Here is a 24412-nt window from a genome sequence, read left to right as displayed (position 1 = left end):
TGAAGGAGCAATTATACTGATGATATACAATAAATCCATCAAATTACCAAGCTTTTCCTATGCTGATGAGACAGAATGACATTGATACTCTGCTCTCCAAATTCTTAGATTAAAACCCCATAAAAGGGAAAATACCTGACCCACTGGAAGAAAACATTTACTTTTTAATATCTCACATTGCATTCTTGACAGCAAGAATCCTTATTTAAATAGTACCATCCATAGTGCATGAAAAAAGTGAAAGAATATCTATATATACCACACACTGAGAAACTGTTAATCTCACACTAAAGTTTAAGAAAACCATGAGTGAGGTATTTTCATATTACCCATTACAGAATATCTATTCAAATATTCATGAAAGTTCAGATTTCTAAGCTAAAAGTGGGTAAGAAAATCCCAAAGTCATGAAAATAAAAGAGGACTATCCATTTATTATGGGTAATGAGACATCAAAATTTATAGGTGGACTTCATTTCTACAAATATATACTTAAATGTAAACTGCAAAAACTATATACTGAAGAGCTAAGTGATAAAAAAGAAACAAAAGTGTACATCACTCAAGCTATATTCACTTAGTAACAAGAGATCTATCATCTTTATATCATATATACCATCTGCAGCATTCAGAGCAAGGTGGCACAAGCACAATCTTTTGCAATCATTTCATATGCTAACCATCTCAAAGCTTAAGAGTTACAATCTCTATCACAACACTAAAAAATCTCTCCAAAAGAATTCTGCATGTTCACTCTACTTTCATATGAAGAAAGCAGTTCCTCTTTGCTTACATTAAGAAATATAAATGTATTAAAAGAATGCGGGAGAAGTCTCAGTACACACAGACAGTAAAGAATGCATTAAAAGAAGCTAAAGTAATAAAGAGACAGAAACAGAGGATAGCACTGCGTGTGGAATCCTACAATATATGTGACATACCACCAAGTATTGCTGCTCCATGAATGTGCATAGAGGAAAGAAATATCAATGGACAAGACAGCATATTCCTCTCCCCTAAAAGAGGTGCTTTAATAGATAAAAGAATCAAGAGTCTTAGGTATAATACTGCCAAAAGTATTCATAATCAAGGCTGTTTGTAAAGGATGCAAATATATCCAAATAACCCTCAACCAAATGCCTTTGATTTCAGTATCTGTACGTTGATGAGTTAGGCAAGTTTTAAACAGTTCATACTTTGAAGACAGAAATAAGTTTTGGTGAAAACCTGCTGTCTGCAATGTTCATACTTTGAAGAAATGAGTAAGCTTTGTTGAAAACCTAAGTAAATCTCCTTTACACTGTTCTGATTTTTTAACTGATATAATTGATATGTTAATCTATATCATAAGAATACTGAGTGAAATCCATCTTAAATTCACAGGTGATCAGAACTCAAGTGTATTCAGCCTGAAGTGAACTGGTGACAACAGAAAAAATCTAACTCAAATAAATTCACCTATACTGAACTAATGTTTTGTGGAACATCTACAAAGAAATACTAATCAATGTATAAATATCCAAACTGTATCTCAAATACAACTATATAATTAACAACATCTTACCTACTCTTGATGAGAAAACCATGAAATGAAACTCAAAATAACATGCTAGGTCTAAAACAGTTCGTTATAAGTGTATCACCATTAGCTTACGTTTAAATCTGAGTAAATGAAAATTATTCTAACAAAATTAACTCTGAGCTCTATGTATAGAAATTATACAAATATAAAATCAACAGGTTATAGTCTTGTGAGATAATCTGAGTACCTTACATGTTATACAAGCACTAACTTTTGGTAGCTATTCTTAGGAGACTGGATATGCTAAAAGTAGATTCAACAGTTCAGGTTTTCTAATGTTTCATATAATCAATACAACAGCAGTTTAAAAAATACCTAATATTCTCCAATATCTTGATATATACACATCTGTGAAAGGAGATACACACAGCTTTATAATTCTACTCCAAGTTAAACCAAGTGTCATGTGCATATAAACCACCCAGAAATTAGTTACACAACTACTTCTGGAGTACCTGCACACGAGCATCAATATTAGCAATATTGTTCTGAATAATTTCAAGGTTCTGGGAAAATTTCTCTTGCACACCGGCCAGTAAGTCTGTATTGGAATGTAGAGCTGCACTGAGGCGAGTCTGGGCCACATCTAGCTGCTTCAGTGATCCACTAAACTGCATAGCTAAAGTAATAGGTTAGAATTAATCACAAATTTTTTTGTAAATACTGCAAATCTTGTAAAACACTGCATTCAACATAAATAAAAAGATACATTCAGTGGCCCTACCCTGTGGAAATAAAAATGTGCTGAGTAAAGTTTAGAGGCCCCATAGTTTACTCATTACTACTGCACTTTATGAAAATATCCTTTTGTGAGGGAAACTTAGGAACAGATATGTGGTAGTTGGAAGGCAACCACCAACAAGGAAGGTATATTACTGGTATTACCACTTGGGTATTGGCAGGGTTAGTGATGGCTGCGTGGTAAGCCAGAACTTCAGTGGTTATCAAGTTGTACTCCTTTGACCCAAGTACCTGTCTTTTCTTTCTGCCCCACCCACATGTGGACTGCTAGCATTCTGTCCACAAACATACAAACTTTCCTTGTCACACATAAAACTTGAAAATACAAACTCACACAACGCATTATTCAAAACTCTGGATTTTCCTGCAATGAGCATCGTGCACTAGCCCTGCCTTGGCAAAATGACAAGAGCAATAGACAGAGGTAGTAGGTAGAAATATTAAACAAGAGCATTAAGTAGAAATATTTGGTAGAAGAAGGTAAGAAGGAGCATTAGCTGGGAGCATTGGGTAATAGCAGTAGTAGTAGGCTGCAACACTAGGCTGGAACACTAATTAGCAGCAGTAGTTGGTAAAAATGTTAGGCAGGATTGCCTTCTGACATTGGTCTGTTACGTGCAAGGCACTAAAGGCTAAGAAGTAGCACTGGAGTTCAACAGTTATGGAGACTCTTTTGAGGGAGTTCCCAAATGGAATGGGTGTGAAGAGATTTAAACTGACAGACTTATGAACATAAAGAAATACTGGTCAATGGTCCATTTAAACAATACATACAATATGGGAAAAGTAACAACAGGAAAACCTGCATAATAGCATTGGTAATTTACAATCTTCTGAAGAATTATATAGACCAGGGTAAGAACTTAATGAAAATAATAATGCCAAATCAGGGCAGCAAGTGAAGAGAAATGCAACTGTCTGAGATGGTAATGTTCTTATAACAAGATTTTTTTCAACTAAAAAGAAACAGGCTGGGAATACAGTAAAACCTCTTTTATCTGAAATGCTTGGGGAATCAGCCTTTCTGGATAATAAAATGTTTGATTATTCCAGGGTATTTAATACATTAAATACTCCAGCAATTATATTTTACAATACTTCACATATTTCTAAATATTTCACAAAGAGGCAATATCAATATATGTAGGCAAATAAGCAAATGGTACTGAAGTACTTCATAACTGATGCCTTGCACTCACCCTTAGCCAGTCTCTTGCACAACTCCATCTGCTTTTCTATTTTCATCTATCTAACTATATGATGCCTGTTCCCTTTGGAAATTCCCTCAATGAGATGGCCACAGCAAAAGTCTTCATAACTATTCAACTCCAGTGTCGCTTCTTAGCTTTTACTACCTTACCCTTAACAGGCCACTAGTGCACTGTTTTCAACTGCTTTTTGAGGCTTAAAACATTCCTCTTGTGCTTTATGTGAGACACAGATGGCTTTGAGAAGCTGTTTGGCAATTGCTGATGATGTTTGAAAGGGGCCATTATCTACCAACATAAATCAATGGTGCACAAAATACACAAAGGTATAAGACCAGCTCACAACACTGTGCCAGGAGATAAAGCCATGAAGACAATTTCCATGAACATTTAAAGAAAAATATTCTGAATCAACATTTTAACTATAAAGAAATAGATTAGGAATCCTTGGATTCATGAAAAGACGGAGGCATGAAAACACGAATTCTCAGAATGTGTACAGAAAAGGTTTCTGTATCAACATATATTTCACTTTCAACTACAAAAAATTAGACCGCGAATATCTAAAATGTTCACATGGAGACAGATTCTCAGAATATGTACAGGCAAGTTTTCTGTATCAACATATCACTGGATTATATTGGAGCTAGAGGAGCTGATACACCATCAGTACAAATAACTCATTTACATGAGTTTTTTCCTGGAAGAGGCCATTATGACAATTTGGGATGAACATAGATATGTCCCACAGTAAAAAGAGTGCTTCATTCCTAACCAACACCAAAGTTCCAACATAAACAGCAATTCTGTATCGACTTAAGTTTTCATGCACAATGTACATAATAAACAGCGATTCTGTATTGATTTAAGTTTCCATGCACACTGTACATAAAAAACGATTCAATAACAAAATATTCTATATCCTAATAAATGAACAATACAAGTGCATTGCACTCACCACACTAATGAGTGATGTCCCAGCACCTGACCCCTGACACAGCCCCTGACCTAACCTTACAGAAGCACCTATTCCCCAAATACATACAGTCTTGTCAAAGAACTTGTCACTATGAAGGAGTCCATCATTTCCCACTACTTGAAGTAGTAAAATGGGGCCTTGGGCATAACTATGCATAAAAAATATATATACGATTAAAATGTCCAAAATTCAAATGACTTGGGACAAAGAAGTTTAGAATTTTGGAAAAAGTCTGACTTTGGGAGACCTAAACTTCGTCTATGTACATACAAGTAAATGCTGGTAAAACTGACCTGGTGGGATCACTGGGGCAAAATAATGCTGTTTATTCTTTGGTAGGCTATGAATATTTTCTTATATATGGCTCTTCTAGCTAATTTGATCACAAATCAGGTTATCTTGATGGAATAAAATGGTATTCTGGTATATTTCAGCTATTATGGGGGTTACGTCGAACTGTGAAGATGGAATATTTACCTAGTTCCGATATGTATAATCGATACAATATAATAAATTACATTTTCCATATATCATCTATATACAGCTCTCTTCGGCAGGTTTTTACCTAATGCATAAATTGATAATCATCTACATATTTAGAAAATCATGAGAGATAACAAGTACAACAAATGGAGGTCATACCTTCAAATGATTGTCAGTGACAGTGCTTGGCACAAAAACATTCAAATTATAATGAATAAGAGCAAGCAATTTATCATATTCTGCATAAATCTTACTACACAGTTCTCTTCAGAAGGTTCTTCTTTGATGACTGAATCAAAAATCATCTACATCTTTAGATAAATACAAGATTCCTTTGATTCTCCCTTAGTAAACTGAGGGTAATATCACTTGTTTCCTGTTTGTTTAATTATTCTTATATGATATTCTTTCATTTCATGATGTTCTTTTACCTACTTTAGGTATTTAGATATTCAAGATGCATTTTTTGTGTTCAACAGACTTGATATGGTAAATACACTAGGGTGAAATTTCTTTTTTTTTGATCTGCTACAAATCTTGACATCAAACATTGTTCTTCTAGTTCAGTTTAGATAAATTAAGTAATGTGGAGGGCATACATTGAGTTGTTCTAGTATATTTGGTTACTTTTGGGTTCTGACATACCAAGATGAAATTCTTACAATGCTCCTGCACCCCTTTGGTTCATATCATTCAACATATGATCGAGGATGTAAGGCATGTGTACGAGTAGGAAGAGAAGAAGGTGACTGGTTTCCAGTGAATGTTAGTTTGTGGCAGGGGTGCGTGATGTCTCCATGGTTGTTTAATTTGTTTATGGATGGAGGTGTTACGCAGGTGAATGCAAGAGTTTCAGAGAGAGGGGTAAGTGTGCAGTCTGGTGTTGATGAGAGGGCTTGGGAAGTGAGTCAGTTGTTGTTCAATGATGATACAGCACTGGTGGCTTATTCCTGTGAGAAACTGCAGAAGCTGGTGACTGAGTTTGGTAAAGTGTGTGAAAGAAGAAAGCTGAGAGTAAATGTGAATAAGAGCAAGGTTATTAGGTTTAGTAGGGTTGAGGGACAAGTCCATTGGAAGGTAAGTTTGAATCGAGAAAAACTGGAGGAAGTGAAGTGTTTTAGATATCTGGGAGTAGATTTAGCAGCGGATGGAAACATGGAAGCGGAAGTGAGTCACAGGGTGGGAGAAGGGGCAAAGGTTCTGGAAGCGTTGAAGAATGTGTGGAAGGCAGGAATGTTATCTTGGAGCAAAAATGGGCATGTTATAAGGAATAGTGGTTTTAACTATGTTATATGGTTGCAAGGCATGGGCTATAGATAGAGTTGTGCGAAGGAGGGTGGATGTGTTGGAAATGAGATGTTTGAGGTGGTTTGATCGAGTAAGTAATAAAAGGGTAAAAGAGATGTGTGGTAATAAAAAGAGTGTGGTTGAGAGAGAAGGAGAGGGTGTACTGAAATGGTCTGGTCACATGGAAAGAATGAGTGAGGAAAGATTGACCAAGAGGATATATGTGTCATAGGTGGAGGGAACGAGAAGTGGGAGACCAAACTGGAGGTGGAAGGATGGAGTGAAAAAGATTTTGAGCAATCAGGGCCTGAACATACAGGAGGGTGAAAGGCGTGCAAGGAATAGAGTGAATTGGAACGATGTGGTATACTGGGGTCGACGTGCTGTCAATGGATTGAACCACGGCATGTGAAGCATCTGGGGTAAACCATGGAAAGTTTTGTGGGGCCTACATGTGGAAAAGGAGCTGTGGTTTTGTTGCATTACACATGACAGATAGAGACTGAGTGTGAAAGAATGTGGCCTTTGTTGTCTTTTCCTAGCGCTTTCCACCTCCAATTTGGTCTCCCACTTCTCCTCGTTCCCTCCACCTCTTACACATATATCCTCTTGGTCAATCTTTCCTCATTCATTCTCTCCATGTGACCAAACCATTTCAAAACACCCTCTTCTGCTCTCTCAACCATACTCTTTTTATTACCACACATCTCTCTTACGCTTACATTAATTACTCGATCAAACCACCTAACACCACATATTGTCCTCAAACATCTCATTTCCAGCACATCCACCCTCCTCCACACAACTCTATCCATACCCCACGCCTCACAACCATATAACATTGTTGGAACCACTATTCCTTCAAACATACCCATTTTTGCTTTCCGAGATAATGTTCTCGACTTCCACACATTCTTCAACGCTCCCAGAACTTTCGCCCCCTCCCCTACCCTATGATTCCCTTCTGCTTCCGTGGTTCCATCCGCTGCCAAATCCACTCCCAGATATCTAAAATACTTCACTTCCTCCAGTTTTTCTCCATTCAAACTTACCTCCCAACTGACTTGTCCCTCAACCCTACTGTACCTGATAGCCTTGCTCTTATTCACATTTACTCTCAGCTTTCTTCTTTCACACACTTTACCAAACTCAGTCACCAGCTTCTGCAGTTTCTCACAGGAATCAGCCATCAGTGCTGTATCATCAGCGAACAACAAATGATTCACTTCCCAAGCTCTCTCATCCACAACAGACTGCATACTTGCCCCTCTCCAAAACTCTTGCATTCACCTCCCTAACAACCCCATCCATAAACAAATTAAATAGCAATGAAGATATCATGCATCCCAGCTGCAAATCGACATTCACTGGGAACCAATCACTTTCCTCTCTTCCTACCCGTACACATGCTTTACATCCTCGATAAAAATGTTTCACTGCTTGCAGCAACTTGCCTCCCATACCATATACTCTTAATACCTCCCACACAGCATCTCTATCAACTCTATCATATGACTTCTCCAGATCCATAAATGCTACATACAAATACATTTATTTTTCTAGGTATTTCTCACATATATTCTTCAAAGCAAACACCTGATCCACACATCCTCTACCACTTCTGAAACCACACTGCTCTTCCCCAATCTGATGTTCTGTACATGCCTTCACCCTCTCAATCAATACCCTCCCATACAATTTCCCATGAATACTCAACAAACTTATACCTCTGTGATTTTAGCACTCACCTTTATCCCCTTTGCCTTTATACAATGGCACTATGCATGCATTCCGCCAATCCTCAGGCACTTCACCATGAGCCGTACATGCATTGAATATCCTCACCAACCAGTCAACAACACAACACAGTCACCCCCTTTTCTAATAAATTCCACTGCAATAACATCCAAACCCGCCGCCTTTCATCTTCCACAAAGCTTTCACTACCTCTTCTCTCTTTACCAAACCATCCTCCCTGACCCTCTCACTTTGCAAGCCACCTTGGCCAAAACACCCTATATCTGCCACTCTATTATCTAACACATTCAACAAACCTTCAAAATACTCACTCCATCTCCTCACATAACCACTACTTGTTATCACCTCCCCGTTAGCCCCCTTCACTGAAGTTCCTAATTGTTCCTTTGTCTTAAGCACTTTATTTACCTCCTTCCAAAACATCTTTTTATTCTCCCTAAAATCTAATGATACTCTCTCACCCCAACTCTCATTTGCCCTTTTTTCACCTCTTGCACCTTTCTCTTGACCTCCTGCCTCTTTCTTTTATACATCTCCCACTCATATGCATTATTTCCCTGCAAAAATCATCCAAATGCCTCTCTCTTCTCTTTCACTAATAATCTTACTTCTTCATCCCACCACTCACTACCCTTTCTAATCTGCCCACCTCCCATGCTTCTCATGCCACAAGCATCTTTTGTGTAAGCCATCACTGCTTCCCTAAATACATCCCATTCCTTCCCCCCTCCCCTTATGTCCTTTGTTCTCACCTTTTTCTATTCTGTACTAAGTCTCTCCTGGTACTTCCTCACACAAGTCTCCTTCCCAAGCCCACTTACTCTCACCACTCTTTTCACCCCAAAATTCCCTCTTCTTTTCTGAGAACCTCTACAAATCTTCACCTTCGCCTCCACAAGATAATGATCAGACATATTTTGAATATTTTCTCTGAGTATACACATACATACACTGATTACAAATGAGAGATCAGACTGATTTGAATGTAGAAAACAACTTATCCGGTAAAGAAGGATTTTCAAAACTAACATACAGTTCCTTATATGCATTTACAACATACCTTGGTCATGTAGAGCCTCCAGGGACACTAAGCGATCCACGACTTCAGGAAGAGCGGAGCACAGTGCTTCTGTTTTCTTAACCAACTCATAAAGCTCTGATACCTGAGAAAGAATTTATACTCAGATTTTTATTTAGTTTACATGTGAAGTTGTAACTTACCAAGCCTTGCAGAAGATGAAATCTGGCAAGGCAGCAGGAGTGGATAATATGACAGTTGAATTTATTACAAAACAGGGTGACTGTGTTGCTGATTGGTTGTTAAAGATATTCAATGTATGTAATGATCATAGTGAAGTGCCTGATGATTGGTGGAATGCATGTATAGTGCCACTGTACAATGGCAAAGGGAATAAAGGTGAGTGTTCAAACTACAGAGGAATAAGTTTGCTAAGTATACCTGGAAAAATGTATGGGAGGGTACTGACTGAGAGGGTGAAGACATGTACAGATCATCAGACTGGGGAAGAGCAGCGTGGTTTCAGAAGTGGCAGAGGATGTGTGGACCAGGCGTTTGCTTTGAAGAATGTGAGAAATACTTAGAAAAACAGATAGATTTGTATACTTATACATGTTGCATCTATGAATTTGGAGAAGGCATATGATAGGGTTGATAGAGCAGCTTTGTGGAAGGTTTTAAAAATATAAGTTATGGAAGGCAAGCTGCTAGAAGCAGTTAAAAGTTTTTATCAGGGGTGAAAGGCATGTGTATGAGTAGGAAGAGAGGAGATTAAATGGTTCCCAATGAAGGGTGGTCTGCGGCGAGGGTGTGTGATGTCACCATGGTTGTTTCATTTGCTTATGGACAGGGTGGTGGAGGAGTGCAAGAGTTTTGGAGAGAGGGGCAAGTATGCAGTCTGTTGGGGATGAGAGGGTTAGGAAGAGAGTCAGTGTTTTGCCAATGATACAGCACTGGTGGCTGATTCGTGTTAGAAACAGCAGAAGTGGATGACTAAGTCTGGATGTGTGTGTGAAAGGAGAAAGTTGAGAGTGAATGTGAATGAAAGCATGGTTGGCAGGGGTGATGGACAAATCAGTTGGGATGGAAGTTTGAATGGAGAAAAACTGGAGGAAGTGACGTGTTTCAGATATCTGGGAGTGGACTTGGCAGAGTGGAACCATGGAAGCAGAAGTCATAGAGTGGGGAGGGGGCAAAGGTTCTGGGAGTGATGAAGAATGTGTGGACAAAAAGAACATTATCTCAGAGAGCAAATATGGATATGCTTGAAGGAACAGTAGTTCCAACAATATGATATAGGTGCAAGGCATGGGCAAAAGACAGGGTTGTGCAAGGATGGTGGATGTGTTGGAAATGAAATGTATGAGGACAAAATGTGGTGTGAGGTGGTATGATCAATAAGTAATGAAAAGGTAAGAAAGACATGTGGTAATAAAAAGAGTGCGGTTTAGAGAGCAGAAGAGCATAAGCTGATACGATTTGGACATATGGAGAATGAGTGAGGAAAGGTTAACAAAGAATATATGTGTCAGAGGTGGAGGGAACAAGGAGAATTGGGAGACCAAAGTGGAAGTGGAAGGATGGAGTGAAAAAGATTTTGAGGAATCAGGACCTGAACAGGCACGGAATACAGTAAATTGAAAATGATGTTGTATACTGACGTTGACATGCTGTCAATGGACTGAACCAGGTCATGTGAAATTGGGGTAAACCATGGAGAGATCTGTGGGACCTGGATGTGGATAGGGAGCTGTAGTTTCAGTTCAATACACATGACAGCTCATTTATGGATGTGAGCAGATGTGGCCTTTTTTGTCTGTTTCCTAGCGCTACCTTGCTGACTCAGGGGGTAGCAACAGTGTTTCCTGCAGGGTGGGGTAGTGCCAAGAATGGATGAAGGTGAGCAAATATGAATACGTACAAGGCTCCTGGGAGCCTTGAAGAATGTGTGGAAGTCGAGAACATTATCTCAGAAAGCAAAAATGGGTATGTTTGAAGGAATAGTGGTTCCAACAATGTTGTATGGTTGCGAGGCGTGGGCTATGGATAGAGTTGTGCGCAGGAGGATGGATGTGCTGGAAATGAGATGTTTGAGGACAATGTGTGGTGTGAGGTGGTTTGATCGAGTAAGTAACGTAAGGGTAAGAGAGATGTGTGGAAATAAAAAGAGCGTGGTTGAGAGAGCAGAAGAGGGTGTTTTGAAATGGTTTGGGCACATGGAGAGAATGAGTGAGGAAAGATTGACCAAGAGGATATATGTGTCGGAGGTGGAGGGAATGAGGAGAAGTGGGAGACCAAATTGGAGGTGGAAAGATGGAGTGAAAAAGATTTTGTGTGATCGGGGCCTGAACATGCAGGAGGGTGAAAGGAGGGCAAGGAATAGAGTGAATTGGAGCGATGTGGTATACCGGGGTTGACGTGCTGTCAGTGGATTGAATCAAGGCATGTGAAGTGTCTGGGGTAAACCATGGAAAGCTGTGTAGGTATGTATATTTGCGTGTGTGGACGTATGTATATACATGTGTATGGGGGTGGGTTGGGCCATTTCTTTCGTCTGTTTCCTTGCGCTACCTCGCAAACGCGGGAGACAGTGACAAAGCAAAAAAAAAATAAATAAATAAATAAATATATATATATATATGCATGTGTATGTACACATATGTAAGAATGTAAAAATAAATATATATGTACAAGTGTGTGTATATGTTTATATGAGTGGATGGGTCTTTCTTCATCTGTTTCCTGGAGCTACTGACTAATGTGGGAATCGGGAATCAAGTATAAACAAATAAATACATAAATAATTTCTAAAAAAAAGATAAATATATAAGTATATCATCAAACAAGTATATGGAACATAAAACTTAAGGTAAACAATAATGATACATGAAAAAGCCAGCTGAGGGGTGCAGTAGCATATACTGTCTTGACAGAAGTGCAGTAGAACATATTGTCTTGATAGAGATGCAGCAGCACATATTGACTTGAAAGTATGTGATTTTAGAGAAATTGTGAGTTTTGAGTGGCTGGAAGGAAGTGCAATGATAACATCACTCTTGTGGTGATTGCATATTGCCCGAGGGAAGACCCAAATAAGAAGTAACCACCTACTATTATCCTAGGGTCATTTGTAAATGGTGAGAAAATGCTGAAGCCTCCTCACCAAAATAATGAGGGGCTGAAAGGGTACTTACCCATATATTTGCAAGGAATATATCTTAGGCTGATGAGATGAAAAATTGATCTGTACAGAAAACATCAAGCACAGCTAAGCAAAGTAGAGCATTACCCAAAATGTACAGTAGCATGCCTACCTTGCTCTGCTTGTCTGCATCCTCAATAGCTGCTTTCTTCTCTGATATGGAATTCATACGAGTATGTACTGCATGTAGGCGACCCTCAACGTGATCTAAATGGGCAGGCTCAAGTAAAGCCAGCCGTGCACTCAAAACTTGAACAGCACCCACCACAGACTTATGATTTGTCCAAGCAGAGAGACTTGACTGCAAAAATAAAACAGGAATTACTTGTGCATTTCTATTAGAACAATTCAGGATAAGATGACAACATAAATGTATTACAGCTGAAGCTTCCATTTATCTACATTAAATGTTTAACACAGCACACAATTTTATGTCATGTGAGTTATCACTAAGTAATATTACCATCCTAATTTCAATGAAGTTATTGTTGCAATCACAAGGTCATTAAGGTGGCTAATGACAATACTCTTAAAATATTAACTTTAACAAGAAAAGTCCTTTCAAAAAGAATATCTATCTGTCTATATGACACCTGCTCATTTTTGGAACTCCCTCAAGGGAGTGAAAGCAGCAACAGAGTCTTCATAACAAGTGACTACAGTGCCACTTCTTAGCTTTTATTGCCTCATCCCTAATAGTCCACAGGCAGAGGGCAAGTCTTGTTCAGTGTTTGCAAAGGCTCCAATGTTCCCACTGACTACTTCTACCTAATGCTCCTGCCTAATGTTCCTAACTACTATTTGTATCTAATGTTTCTATGTAATGTGCCAATTAAAATGTTTCTTCCATAATGCTGAAATCCAGGGCAATCACACAATGCTCATCACAAGAAAATATACTTACGAAGAATGAGTTGTGTGAGTTAAGTGTTGTCAAGTGTCATGCGAGACAAGAAGATATTGTATGTTTGTGGACAAAATGCCAGCAGTCCATGTGTGGGTGAGGCAGAGAGAAAAGACAGCTACCTGGGTCAGAGAGGGCAACTTGACAACCACTTTAGTGCTGGTTCACTATGCAGCTATCACTAACTCTCCTGATACTCTTCCAATTACTGATTTCTATCACATATCAGAAGTCATTTCTAAAAATTTCATCCCACTAATGCAGGGGAGGCTATGCTGTTATATATTCCATGTAAAATGAAAAAAATTTACTCCTAATTATGCTGCAACTGTAATGAGGTTGAAGTGGTAAATTTTTTTAATCTTCTACCTAACAGTCTGTTAAAATTCTTGACCTTTGTGAAAACAGTGCATACAGAATCAAAACCCAAGAAATCATTTGTGATTTAGCTCAAAAACTTTCAGAAACTACAAAAGACCAGGTGATTTGGAAAAAAAAGAAAAAAAAAAAAGAAAGAATAGCATTTTGTAAAAGGTGCAAGTGTAAATGAGAAAATGTGTAGTCAGACATAACCATAGGGAATGACACAAGAAGAAAGAAAACCAGCTTTCAAAAACTGAGAGGTACATTTCACACCTGTGTAAGCGAACCATCTAACATGCAGTAGATGATAATCTATGGCTTTTGAAAAACAAATGGCTCTAAATGTAAGAAACTATATGAAAAGGATGCCCTTTTGTGTATGTTAAAGACAGCTCTGTCACCCTCAAAACCCTCTGTTTAAGCTGATATACCCTCAAAACCCCTGTCTAAGTTGATATTATTTGGCCTCAAATGCTAAAAGTAGAACAGGAGGGACCCCATCATAGGCTTATATGTTAAGCTTTCAAGGGGGCTACGACATACCTGATCTTCTCTGTAACAGGCAAAGGATCAGCATAGTGACCCTATATCTTTCTCCAACCCCTATCACATGACGACCCTCACTATACAGACTAGAAAGTATTTGTGTAATTACAAATTTGTGATCTACCTGAAATAACCAAACAACTAAAAAAAGGAATACAGGAAACAAATAGTGTGTAGCAACAGTGCTCAGATTAGTGCCTGTAGCAGCAATCAGTGATCAAACCCAACAGCACCCATGCCCTAAGGGTTTATGTTCAGTGTTATAACCATTCAGCACCAGCTGTTTACCCTTGCAATAACCTCTGTCACTGAAAGTGTGAGGACAGTTACCCAAAAACCAATATCTAAGACACTTTGACTCTCTGTGCCTGAACTCATAAACTTCTACCAAGCTTTCTTTCCTCCCTGTCTGGTATTTCTCTATTCACAATCCAATGGGCTACTTAAATAAAATGTAGATTATTTCAATCCCTCTCATAACAATTTAATACACTGGTCCTTCAAACTCTTTCTAATCATCACTTGGACCTTATCTGGCAGCCTGGGGAGAGATTACAGCATCTTCCTGCCACCAAAGATCCCTCAGCCACAAGTTAAAGATCAGCACCAAAACTACCCATCTAAACTCCTACAGACCACAAAAAGAACAGCCCTATTCCAACAATTGTGAACATTTTCAAAAGCCTATTGTGACTGTAAGGACTGTCTGACACCCCTACCCACGTTACAGTCCCACAGTGTTTTAAGTAAGTATTCTTTCCACACATTTTCAATCCAATGTAATCAATCAATCTTATCATCATTAGTATCATTATAATTATCTTTTCTTTCATACTTATTTGGTTTTCCTGTTAGTGAGGTAGCAACAAGAAAAGACCATGAAAAGGTTTCATACACTCACATCCATTCTCATGCTGTCAAGTGTAAGGCAGATTTTTTTCCACAATCAAGCCCAACAGACCTTTCCATGGTTCCCCACAGCTTCCTCATGTGCCCTGATCAGTCCACTGTCAACAGGTCATCCCCTGTATATCATATCACTCCAATTCATCCTGTTCTGTTTTTGTCTTTCATCTTCCTGTATGTTAAGTCCCCAAGCACTCAAAATGTTATGCACTCCATTCATTCTCCCCTTTTCCTTGTCCCCTCCACTTCTGACACTTAAATTCTCTGTCAACATCTCACTCATTCACTCCTTATGTCTAAAGCATTTCAGCACACCACCTTCAGCTCTCCCAACCATACTCTTCTTTTTACCACACCTCTCCCTCACCCTCTAATTTCTTATTACACTGACCCTCTTCATACAACAATTCTCCTCAAAAATTTCTTTTCCAACACATTCACTCTCTCCTATACACTCTCATCTATGACCCATGCCTTATGTCCATAAATCACCACCATGAATACTATATCTTGAAACATAACCATCTTCAACCTTCCAGATAGGGACCTCTCTTTCAAGACAATCCTTATGTTCCCAGGTCCTTTGCCCCCTTTCATATACCCTAAGAGTCATCTCAGTTTGTACTGTTTAATTCACTGCCATGTCCACTTTTTGGCACCTAAAACACTTCACTTCCTCCAAGTTTACTCCAATCAAACTCCCATCCTTACCACCCTACCTCTTTGTACTGCTAAACCCAATAACCTTCTTTTATTTACAACTGACTCTTAAATTTCTCCTTTCATACAGTAACAAACTCAAGAAATGACCTTGTGCAGTTTTTCACTCAAACATGCCTCCAGCTCCGTATCATCAGCAAACAATGACTAACTAACTTCTCAGCCCCAAAGACCCCTTTCTTAATGACATTTGCATTTACTTCTCTTACCACCCTTTCCATAAACAGATGAATGACTATGGTAACATAGTACATTCCCACCTCAGATCCAACTTCACCTAAAAACACTCACCCTCCTCTCTACCTACTCATCTACATGACCGACTCTCTCGATAAAAACTCCTCACTACTTCCAACAGCCTTTTTTCCACACCATATATTAACACCTTCCACAGCACCAATCTCTACCGTATAATATGCTTTCTCCAGATCTATAAATGCCACATATAAATCCTTTGTTTCTCTAAGTATTTCTCACACATTCTTCAAAGCAAAATCCTTATCTGCAAGTCCTCTGCTACTCCTGAAACCAGAGCTTCTCCCCAGTCTGATGCTCTGTGCAAACCATCACCTACTCAATCATCACTCTTCCATACAACTTACCAGGTACACTAAAGAAATTTACATCTCTGTGCAAACACCTACCTTTGTCACCCATGCCTTTATACAATGGCACAAAACATGCATTTCCCTAATCCTCGGGCAACTAACCATAATCCACACATACATTGAAAATCCTAACTAATCTAACAATAGCACAGTCACCATCTTTCCAATTATCATTACTATTTTAATTACAACCCCTTCTTCATGGATTTCTGCAGCTTCAAGTCTGGGCTACAATCAGATGCAGGAAAAAGATGGACTCTCCTAGAGTGAGAAGTTCCTCTACCATCTCACTCTACCATACTTTAACCCAATGAAACAACCTTGCTGAAGTGTACTCGTATCTCTTTGCAAAACATCATCTTGTTCTCCCTAAGTTTATTAATACTCGCTTAATCCAACTTTCATTTGCCCTTCCTCTTAACCTCCAGCTGCTTTCCCTTACACATACCCAAATCATCTGCACTCCTTTCCTGTAAGTACTACCCCAACACCTATCTTTTCTCTTTCACGAGCAACTTTACATTTTCATCCCACCATTCACTACCCTTTCTAATCTGCCTGCCTCACACATTCTGCATGCCACATGCTTTTTTCGCACATGCCATCACTGCTGCTCTAAATACCTCCTATTCCTTAAGCACTCCCCTTGCTTCAATCACTTATACATTTTTCCATTCTATATTCAATCTCTTCTGATATCTCTTCACACAAGTCTCTTTTCCAAGTTCACTCACTCTATTCTTCCCAACAATGTTTCCACTTTTTCAAAAACTTCTACAAATCATCAACCTCACCTCCACAAGAGATCAGATATCCCCCTAGCTGCCCCTCTCAGCATATTCATATTCAAGTCTCTATTTTACACGCCTATCAATCAATGTGTAATCCCACTGACCATCTCTCCTACTACCATACATATCCTTGTTTGTATCCCTCTTTTTAATCTGGTATTCCTAAACACCAGTCCTTTTTCAGCACCCGCCTCCAAAAGCTGTTCATCATCTATAACCCTGAAAACCCTAAGTGCATCAATCATACCCTTAACTGCCACATTACTTAGCTTCGCATTTAAATCCCCCATCACTAATACTTGGTCTCTTGACATCAAAACTGCTGACACTCTCACTCAGCTGCTCCCAAAGCACTTGCCTCTCATGATCTTTCTTCTCATGGCCAGGTGCATAAGCACTAATAATCATCCATCCCTTGCCACCCACTTTTAGTTTTACCCATATCAATCTGAAATTCACTTCCTTACACCCTGTCACACACACCCACCACTCCTGCTTCAGTAGTGCTACATATGTATTTATATATATCAAATGTATTATTTACATGATTACATATCATTTACATGCACAGAACATTACTTACATGAATTAATGAAAACATACCCTTATGATAAAGAACATTACACAATTACATGAAAAAAAATTCTCATTAAAAGGTTTACTAAAACACTGGCTATGTAAATCTGGCTTCCCTCCCCAATGATGCAGTTACACTCTCTGCCAATTTTTGACTGACTGTGACACATAATGTTTTTCTGGCTGCATTAGGTTACTAGACAAAGCCATGGATGAGAGATGGAATCATATATCAACAGAGTATGCAAAGCAGCAGACTACAGAGTTACCAAACTGCTGAAGACTTACCAGCTTATCTGGGTTGTTTCCAATTAATGTCTCAAGATGGTCAATTCTTTTCTCAAGCGTTGCTGCATTTGCAAGTTGATTCAGTCGAGCATGTTCTGGTGCATAATATAGCTCATATGTAATAGCAGAACTGCTGCCAGCATCAGTACCAGGTGGTTTTCCATCTTGCTTTGCCACATCACCACTCTTCTCTGACACTAACCCAGTCAACTTAAAGCTTTCCAGCAAGTTGATAAGCTTTCTGTAACAAGAAAATACAATTCATCAATTAAATCAGTTATTCTAACATCTAAAGACAAATTTCAAATTAACAAGAAAAGCTACAAAAAAAAATCTGAGCATAGTTTTCATATTTCTTATAAAGTTACAATGAAACATACTTTTGGAGGGTAAGCTGAGGTTGAGAGATGGATGCAACAATATCAGCACCAAGAGTATCCTCCAACTTCAGATCAAGCAGGGTATGATGGAGGGATTCTACCTGCCTGCCTAAATCCACTGATGAAACAGAACCATCTCCACATGGCACAGAACCCTGCAACAAAGCAATTGACTGAATCAGTATTATGTAAGACTATGTCCAGCATATTCAACTGGATGGAATATGAAGGTATTAACGTACAAAGCACTCTGGTCATTCGCAAAGTGCTGTGAGGCAGCAACCTACAATGAAATTTCCAATAAAAGATTAAATCACAGTATGACAACAGGCCTTGCCTAATGTCCCACAAGTGATAAAAAGTAAAACTTATTCATTTGTAAAATTTTTTTCCCTCATACATGTCTGCCAGTTTCCCTTGCGAGTGATGAAGTGTCCAGAATAGATGACTGAACCTTAATGGAAAACAGATCCTCATTAAGCTCTTTCCTATGTTCCTTCTTATGGAAAATAAAGCAGGAGAGGAGGATTTCCAGTCCCATGCCCCTGCCCCCTTAGTCCCCTCCTGCCTGAGGACAAGACAGTAAGAATTCTAGTCATATATCTCCTACATGTTGCAGAAGGCAAATAAGTGGGATGGAAACAAGGGCTGGAAATCTTCCCTTCCTAAACTTATATTTTCCTAGAGAGGCAGCCAAATGAGGGCTTTCCTCATGGGCTCAGTCATTTACCTCTGGCATCACCTTAGAGAGGCAGCAAATTGCAAACAAGTATGACAAAGAATGTGCCTTTGCCTTATACAATTCTTTTAATCATATATGATCGCCGTTTTCCATTCATATATGCCTATATATACATAAACGCCTATAAACACACATATAAACATGTATATGTATATATATGTGTGTGTGTATAGGTGTTTATGTATATATATACATTTATATATGAGTGTATGTGTGGATGGGCCATTCTTCGTTTGTTTCCTGGCACGACCTCACTGATGAAGGAATCAGCAAACATATATAGAAAATCAATATGTACACATATGCATACACATACACAGACATATGGTTCTCAGTGAATGTAGGTTTGCGGCAGGGGTGTGTGATGTCTCCATGGTTGTTTAATTTGTTTATGGATGGGGTTGTTAGGGAGGTGAATGCAAGAGTTTTGGAAAGAGGGGCAAGTATGAAGTCTGTTGGGGATGAGAGAGCTTGGGAAGTGAGTCAGTTGTTGTTTGCTGATGATACAGCGCTGGTGGCTGATTCATGTGAGAAACTACAGAAGCTGGTGACTGAGTTTGGTAAAGTGTGTGAAAGAAGAAAGTTAAGAGTAAATGTGAATAAGAGCAAGGCTATTAGGTACAGTTGGGTTGAGGGTCAAGTCAATTGGGAGGTGAGTTTGAATGGAGAAAAACTGGAGGAAGTGAAGTGTTTTAGATATCTGGGAGTGGATCTGGCAGCGGATGGAACCATGGAAGCAGAAGTGGATCATAGGGTGGGGGAGGGGGAGAAAATTCTGGGAGCCTTGAAGAATGTGTGGAAGTCGAGAACATTATCTCGGACAGCAAAAATGGGTATGTTTGAAGGAATAGTGGTTCCAACAATGTTGTATGGTTGCGAGGCGTGGACTATGGATAGAGTTGTGCACAGGAGGATGGATGTGCTGGAAATGAGATGTTTGAGGACAATGTGTGGTGTGAGGTGGTTTGATCGAGTAAGTAACGTAAGGGTAAGAGAGATGTGTGGAAATAAAAAGAGCGTGGTTGAGAGAGCAGAAGAGGGTGTTTTGAAATGGTTTGGTCACATGGAGAGAATGAGTGAGGAAAGATTGACCAAGAGGATATATGTGTCGGAGGTGGAGGGAACGAGGAGAAGAGGGAGACCAAATTGGAGGTGGAAAGATGGAGTGAAAAAGATTTTGTGTGATCGGGGCCTGAACATGCAGGAGGGTGAAAGGAGGGCAAGGAATAGAGTGAATTGGAGTGATGTGGTATACCAGGGTTGACGTGCTGTCAGTGGATTGAATCAAGGCATGTGAAGCGTCTGGGGTAAACCATGGAAAGCTGTGTAGGTATGTATATTTGCGTGTGTGGACGTATGTATATACATGTGTATGGGGGTGGGTTGGGCCATTTCTTTCGTCTGTTTCCTTGCGCTACCTCGCAAACGCAGGAGACTGCAAAAAAAAAAAAAAAAAAAAAAAAAAAAAAAAATATATATATATATATATATATATATATATATATATATATATATATATATATATATATATATATATTTGCGTGTGTGGACGTATGTATATACATATGTATGGGGGTGGGTTGGGCCATTTCTTTCGTCTGTTTCCTTGCGCTACCTCGCAAACGCGGGAGACTGCGACAAAGCAAAAAAAAAAAAAAAAAAAAAAAAAAAAAAAATATATATATATATATATTTTTTGCTTTGTCGCTGTCTCCCGCGTTTGCGAGGTAGCGCAAGGAAACAGACGAAAGAAATGGCCCAACCCACCCCCATACACATGTATATACATACGTCCACACACGCAAATATACATACCTACACAGCTTTCCATGGTTTACCCAAGACGCTTCACATGTCCTGATTCAATCCACTGACAGCACGTCAACCCCGGTATACCACATCTATCCAATTCACTCTATTCCTTGCCCTCCTTTCACCCTCCTGCATGTTCAGGCCCCGATCACACAAAATCTTTTTCACTCCATCTTTCCACTTCCAATTTGGTCTCCCACTTCTCCTCGTTCCCTCCACCTCCGACACATATATCCTCTTGGTCAATCTTTCCTCACCCATTCTCTCCATGTGCCCAAACCATTTCAAAACACCCTCTTCTGCTCTCTCAACCACGCTCTTTTTATTTCCACACATCTCTCTTACCCTTACGTTACTTACTCGATCAAACCACCTCACACCACACATTGTCCTCAAACATCTCATTTCCAGCACATCCATCCTCCTGCGCACAACTCTATCCATAGCCCACGCCTCGCAACCATACAACATTGTTGGAACCACTATTCCTCCAAACATACCCATTTTTGCTTTCCGAGATAATGTTCTCGACTTCCACACATTCTTCAAGGCTCCCAGAATTTTCGCCCCCTCCCCCACCATATGATCCACTTCCGCTTCCATGGTTCCATCCGCTGCCAAATCCACTCCCAGATATCTAAAACACTTTACTTCCTCCAGTTTTTCTCAATTCAAACTTACCTCCTAATTGACTTGACCCTCAACCCTACTGTACCTAATAACCTACTATATATATTTTTTTTTTTGCCGCTGTCTCCCGCGTTTGCGAGGCAGCGCAAGGAAACAGACGAAAGAAATGGCACAACCCACCCCCATACACAATGTACACACACACACGCCCACACACGCAACTATACATACCTATACATCTCAATGTACACATATATATACACACACAGACACATACATATATATCCATGCACACAATTCACACTGTCTGCCCCTATTCATTCCCATCGCCACCTCGCCACACATGGAATACCATCCCCCTCCCCCCTCATGTGTGCAAGATAGCACTAGGAAAAGACAACAAAGGCCCCATTCGTTCACACTCAGTCTCCAGCTGTCACACAATAATGCCTGAAACCACAGCTCCCTTTCCACATCCAGGCCCCACACAACTTTCCATGGTTTACCCCAGACGCTTCACATGCCCTGATTCAATCCACTGACAGCACGTCAACCCTGGTATACCACATCGATCCAATTCACTCTATTCCTTGCCCGCCTTTCACCCTCCTGCATGTTCAGGCCCCGATCACACAAAATCTTTTTCACTCCATCTTTCCACCTCCAATTTGGTCTCCCTCTTCTCCTCGTTCCCTCCACCTCCGACACATATATCCTCTTGGTCAATCTTTCCTCACTCATTCTCTCCATGTGCCCAAACCATTTCAAAATACCCTCTTCTGCTCTCTCAACCACGCTCTTTTTATTTCCACACATCTCTCTTACCTTTACATTACTTACTCGATCAAACCACCTCACACCACACATTGTCCTCAAACATCTCATTTCCAGCACATCCATCCTCCTGCGCACAACTCTATCCATAGCCCACGCCTCGCAACCATACAACATTGTTGGAACCACTATTCCTTCAAACATACCCATTTTTGCTTTCCGAGATAATGTTCTCGACTTCCACACATTCTTCAAGGCTCCCAGGATTTTCGCCCCCTCCCCCACCCTATGATTCACTTCCGCTTCCATGGTTCCATCCGCTGCCAGATCCACTCCCAGATATCTAAAACACTTTACTTCCTCCAGTTTTTCTCCATTCAAACTTATCTCCCAATTGACTTGACCCTCAACCCTACTGTACCTAATAACCTTGCTCTTATTCACATTTACTCTTAACTTTCTTCTTTCACACACTTTACCAAACTCAGTCACCAGCTTCTGCAGTTTCTCACATGAATCAGCCACCAGCACTGTATCATCAGCGAACAACAACTGACTCACTTCCCAAGCTCTCTCATCCACAACAGACTTCATACTTGCCCCTCTTTCCAAAACTCTTGCATTCACCTCCCTAACAACCCCATCCATAAACAAATTAAACAACCATGGAGACATCACACATCCCTGCCGCAAACCTACATTCACTGAGAACCAATCACTTTCCTCTCTTCCTACACGTAAACATGCCTTACATCCTCGATAAAAACTTTTCACTGCTTCTAACAACTTGCCTCCCACATCATATATTCTTAATACCTTCCACAGAGCATCTCTATCAACTCTATCATATGCCTTCTCCAGATCCGTAAATGCTACATACATATTTTTTTTTTTTTCCAAACTATTCGCCATTTCCCGCATCAGCAAGGTAGCGTTAAGAACAGAGGACTGGGCCTCTGAGGGAACATCCTCACCTGGCCCCCTTCTCTGTTCCTTCTTTTGGAAAATTAAAAAAAAAAACAAGAGGGGAGGATTTCCAGCCCCGCCGCTCCCTCCCCTTTTAGTCGCCTTCTACGACACGCAGGGAATACGTGGGAAGTATTCTTTCTCCCCTATCCCCAGGGATAATATATTTGAATGGAGAAAAACTGGAGGAAGTGAAGTGTTTTAGATATCTGGGAGTGGATCTGGCAGCGGATGGAACCATGGAAGCGGAAGTGGATCATAGGGTGGGGGAGGGGGCGAAAATCCTGGGGGCCTTGAAAAATGTGTGGAAGTCAAGAACATTATCTCGGAAAGCAAAAATGGGTATGTTTGAAGGAATAGTGGTTCCAACAATGTTGTATGGTTGCGAGGCGTGGGCTATGGATAGAGTTGTGCGCAGGAGGATGGATGTGCTGGAAATGAGATGTTTGAGGACAATGTGTGGTGTGAGGTGGTTTGATCGAGTGAGTAACGTAAGGGTAAGAGAGATGTGTGGAAATAAAAAGAGCGTGGTTGAGAGAGCAGAAGAGGGTGTTTTGAAGTGGTTTGGGCACATGGAAAGGATGAGTGAGGAAAGATTGACCAAGAGGATATATGTGTCGGAGGTGGAGGGAACAAGGAGAAGAGGGAGACCAAATTGGAGGTGGAAAGATGGAGTGAAAAAGATTTTGTGTGATCGGGGCCTGAACATGCAGGAGGGTGAAAGGAGGGCAAGGAATAGAGTGAATTGGAGCGATGTGGTATACCGGGGTTGACGTGCTGTCAGTGGATTGAAGCAAGGCATGTGAAGCGTCTGGGGTAAACCATGGATAGCTGTGTAGGTATGTATATTTGCGTACGTGGACGTATGTATATACATGTGTATGGGGGGGGGGGTTGGGCCATTTCTTTCGTCTGTTTCCTTGCGCTACCTCGCAAACGCGGGAGACAGCGACAAAGTATAATAAAAAATAATATAAAAAATATATATATATATATATATATATATATATATATATATATACATGTACATATTCTTACTTGCTTGCCTTCATCCATTCCTGGTGTTATCTCATCCCACAGTAAACAGTATTGCCACCCCCTGCTTCATCGAGGTAGCGCCAGAAAAAACAGACAAAAAAAGGCCACAT

The 24412-nt window shown here is 39.9% G+C and overlaps 1 protein-coding gene across 1 annotated transcript in view; it reads right to left on the bottom strand.

Annotated features, from left to right (window-relative positions):
• Positions 1 to 405: 405 nt before the first annotated feature.
• Positions 406 to 24412, bottom strand: part of DCTN2-p50 (dynactin subunit 2) — a 39028-nt gene continuing 15021 nt past the window's right edge. The window contains exons 5-9 of the mRNA XM_071673949.1: positions 18341 to 18495; positions 17961 to 18201; positions 12371 to 12559; positions 9099 to 9201; positions 406 to 2201 (exon numbers count right to left, since the gene is read on the bottom strand). Coding sequence (XP_071530050.1) covers positions 2023 to 2201; positions 9099 to 9201; positions 12371 to 12559; positions 17961 to 18201; positions 18341 to 18495 — 867 coding nt within the window. The 3' untranslated portion in view covers positions 406 to 2022. The remainder of the gene's footprint in view (positions 2202 to 9098; positions 9202 to 12370; positions 12560 to 17960; positions 18202 to 18340; positions 18496 to 24412) is intronic.

The sequence above is a fragment of the Panulirus ornatus genome, chromosome 19, assembly GCF_036320965.1.
Source record: "Panulirus ornatus isolate Po-2019 chromosome 19, ASM3632096v1, whole genome shotgun sequence".
Lineage (NCBI taxonomy): Eukaryota > Metazoa > Arthropoda > Malacostraca > Decapoda > Palinuridae > Panulirus > Panulirus ornatus.
Note: the sequence above shows the minus strand (reverse complement) of the source record. Positions and strands in the feature narration are given on the sequence as shown.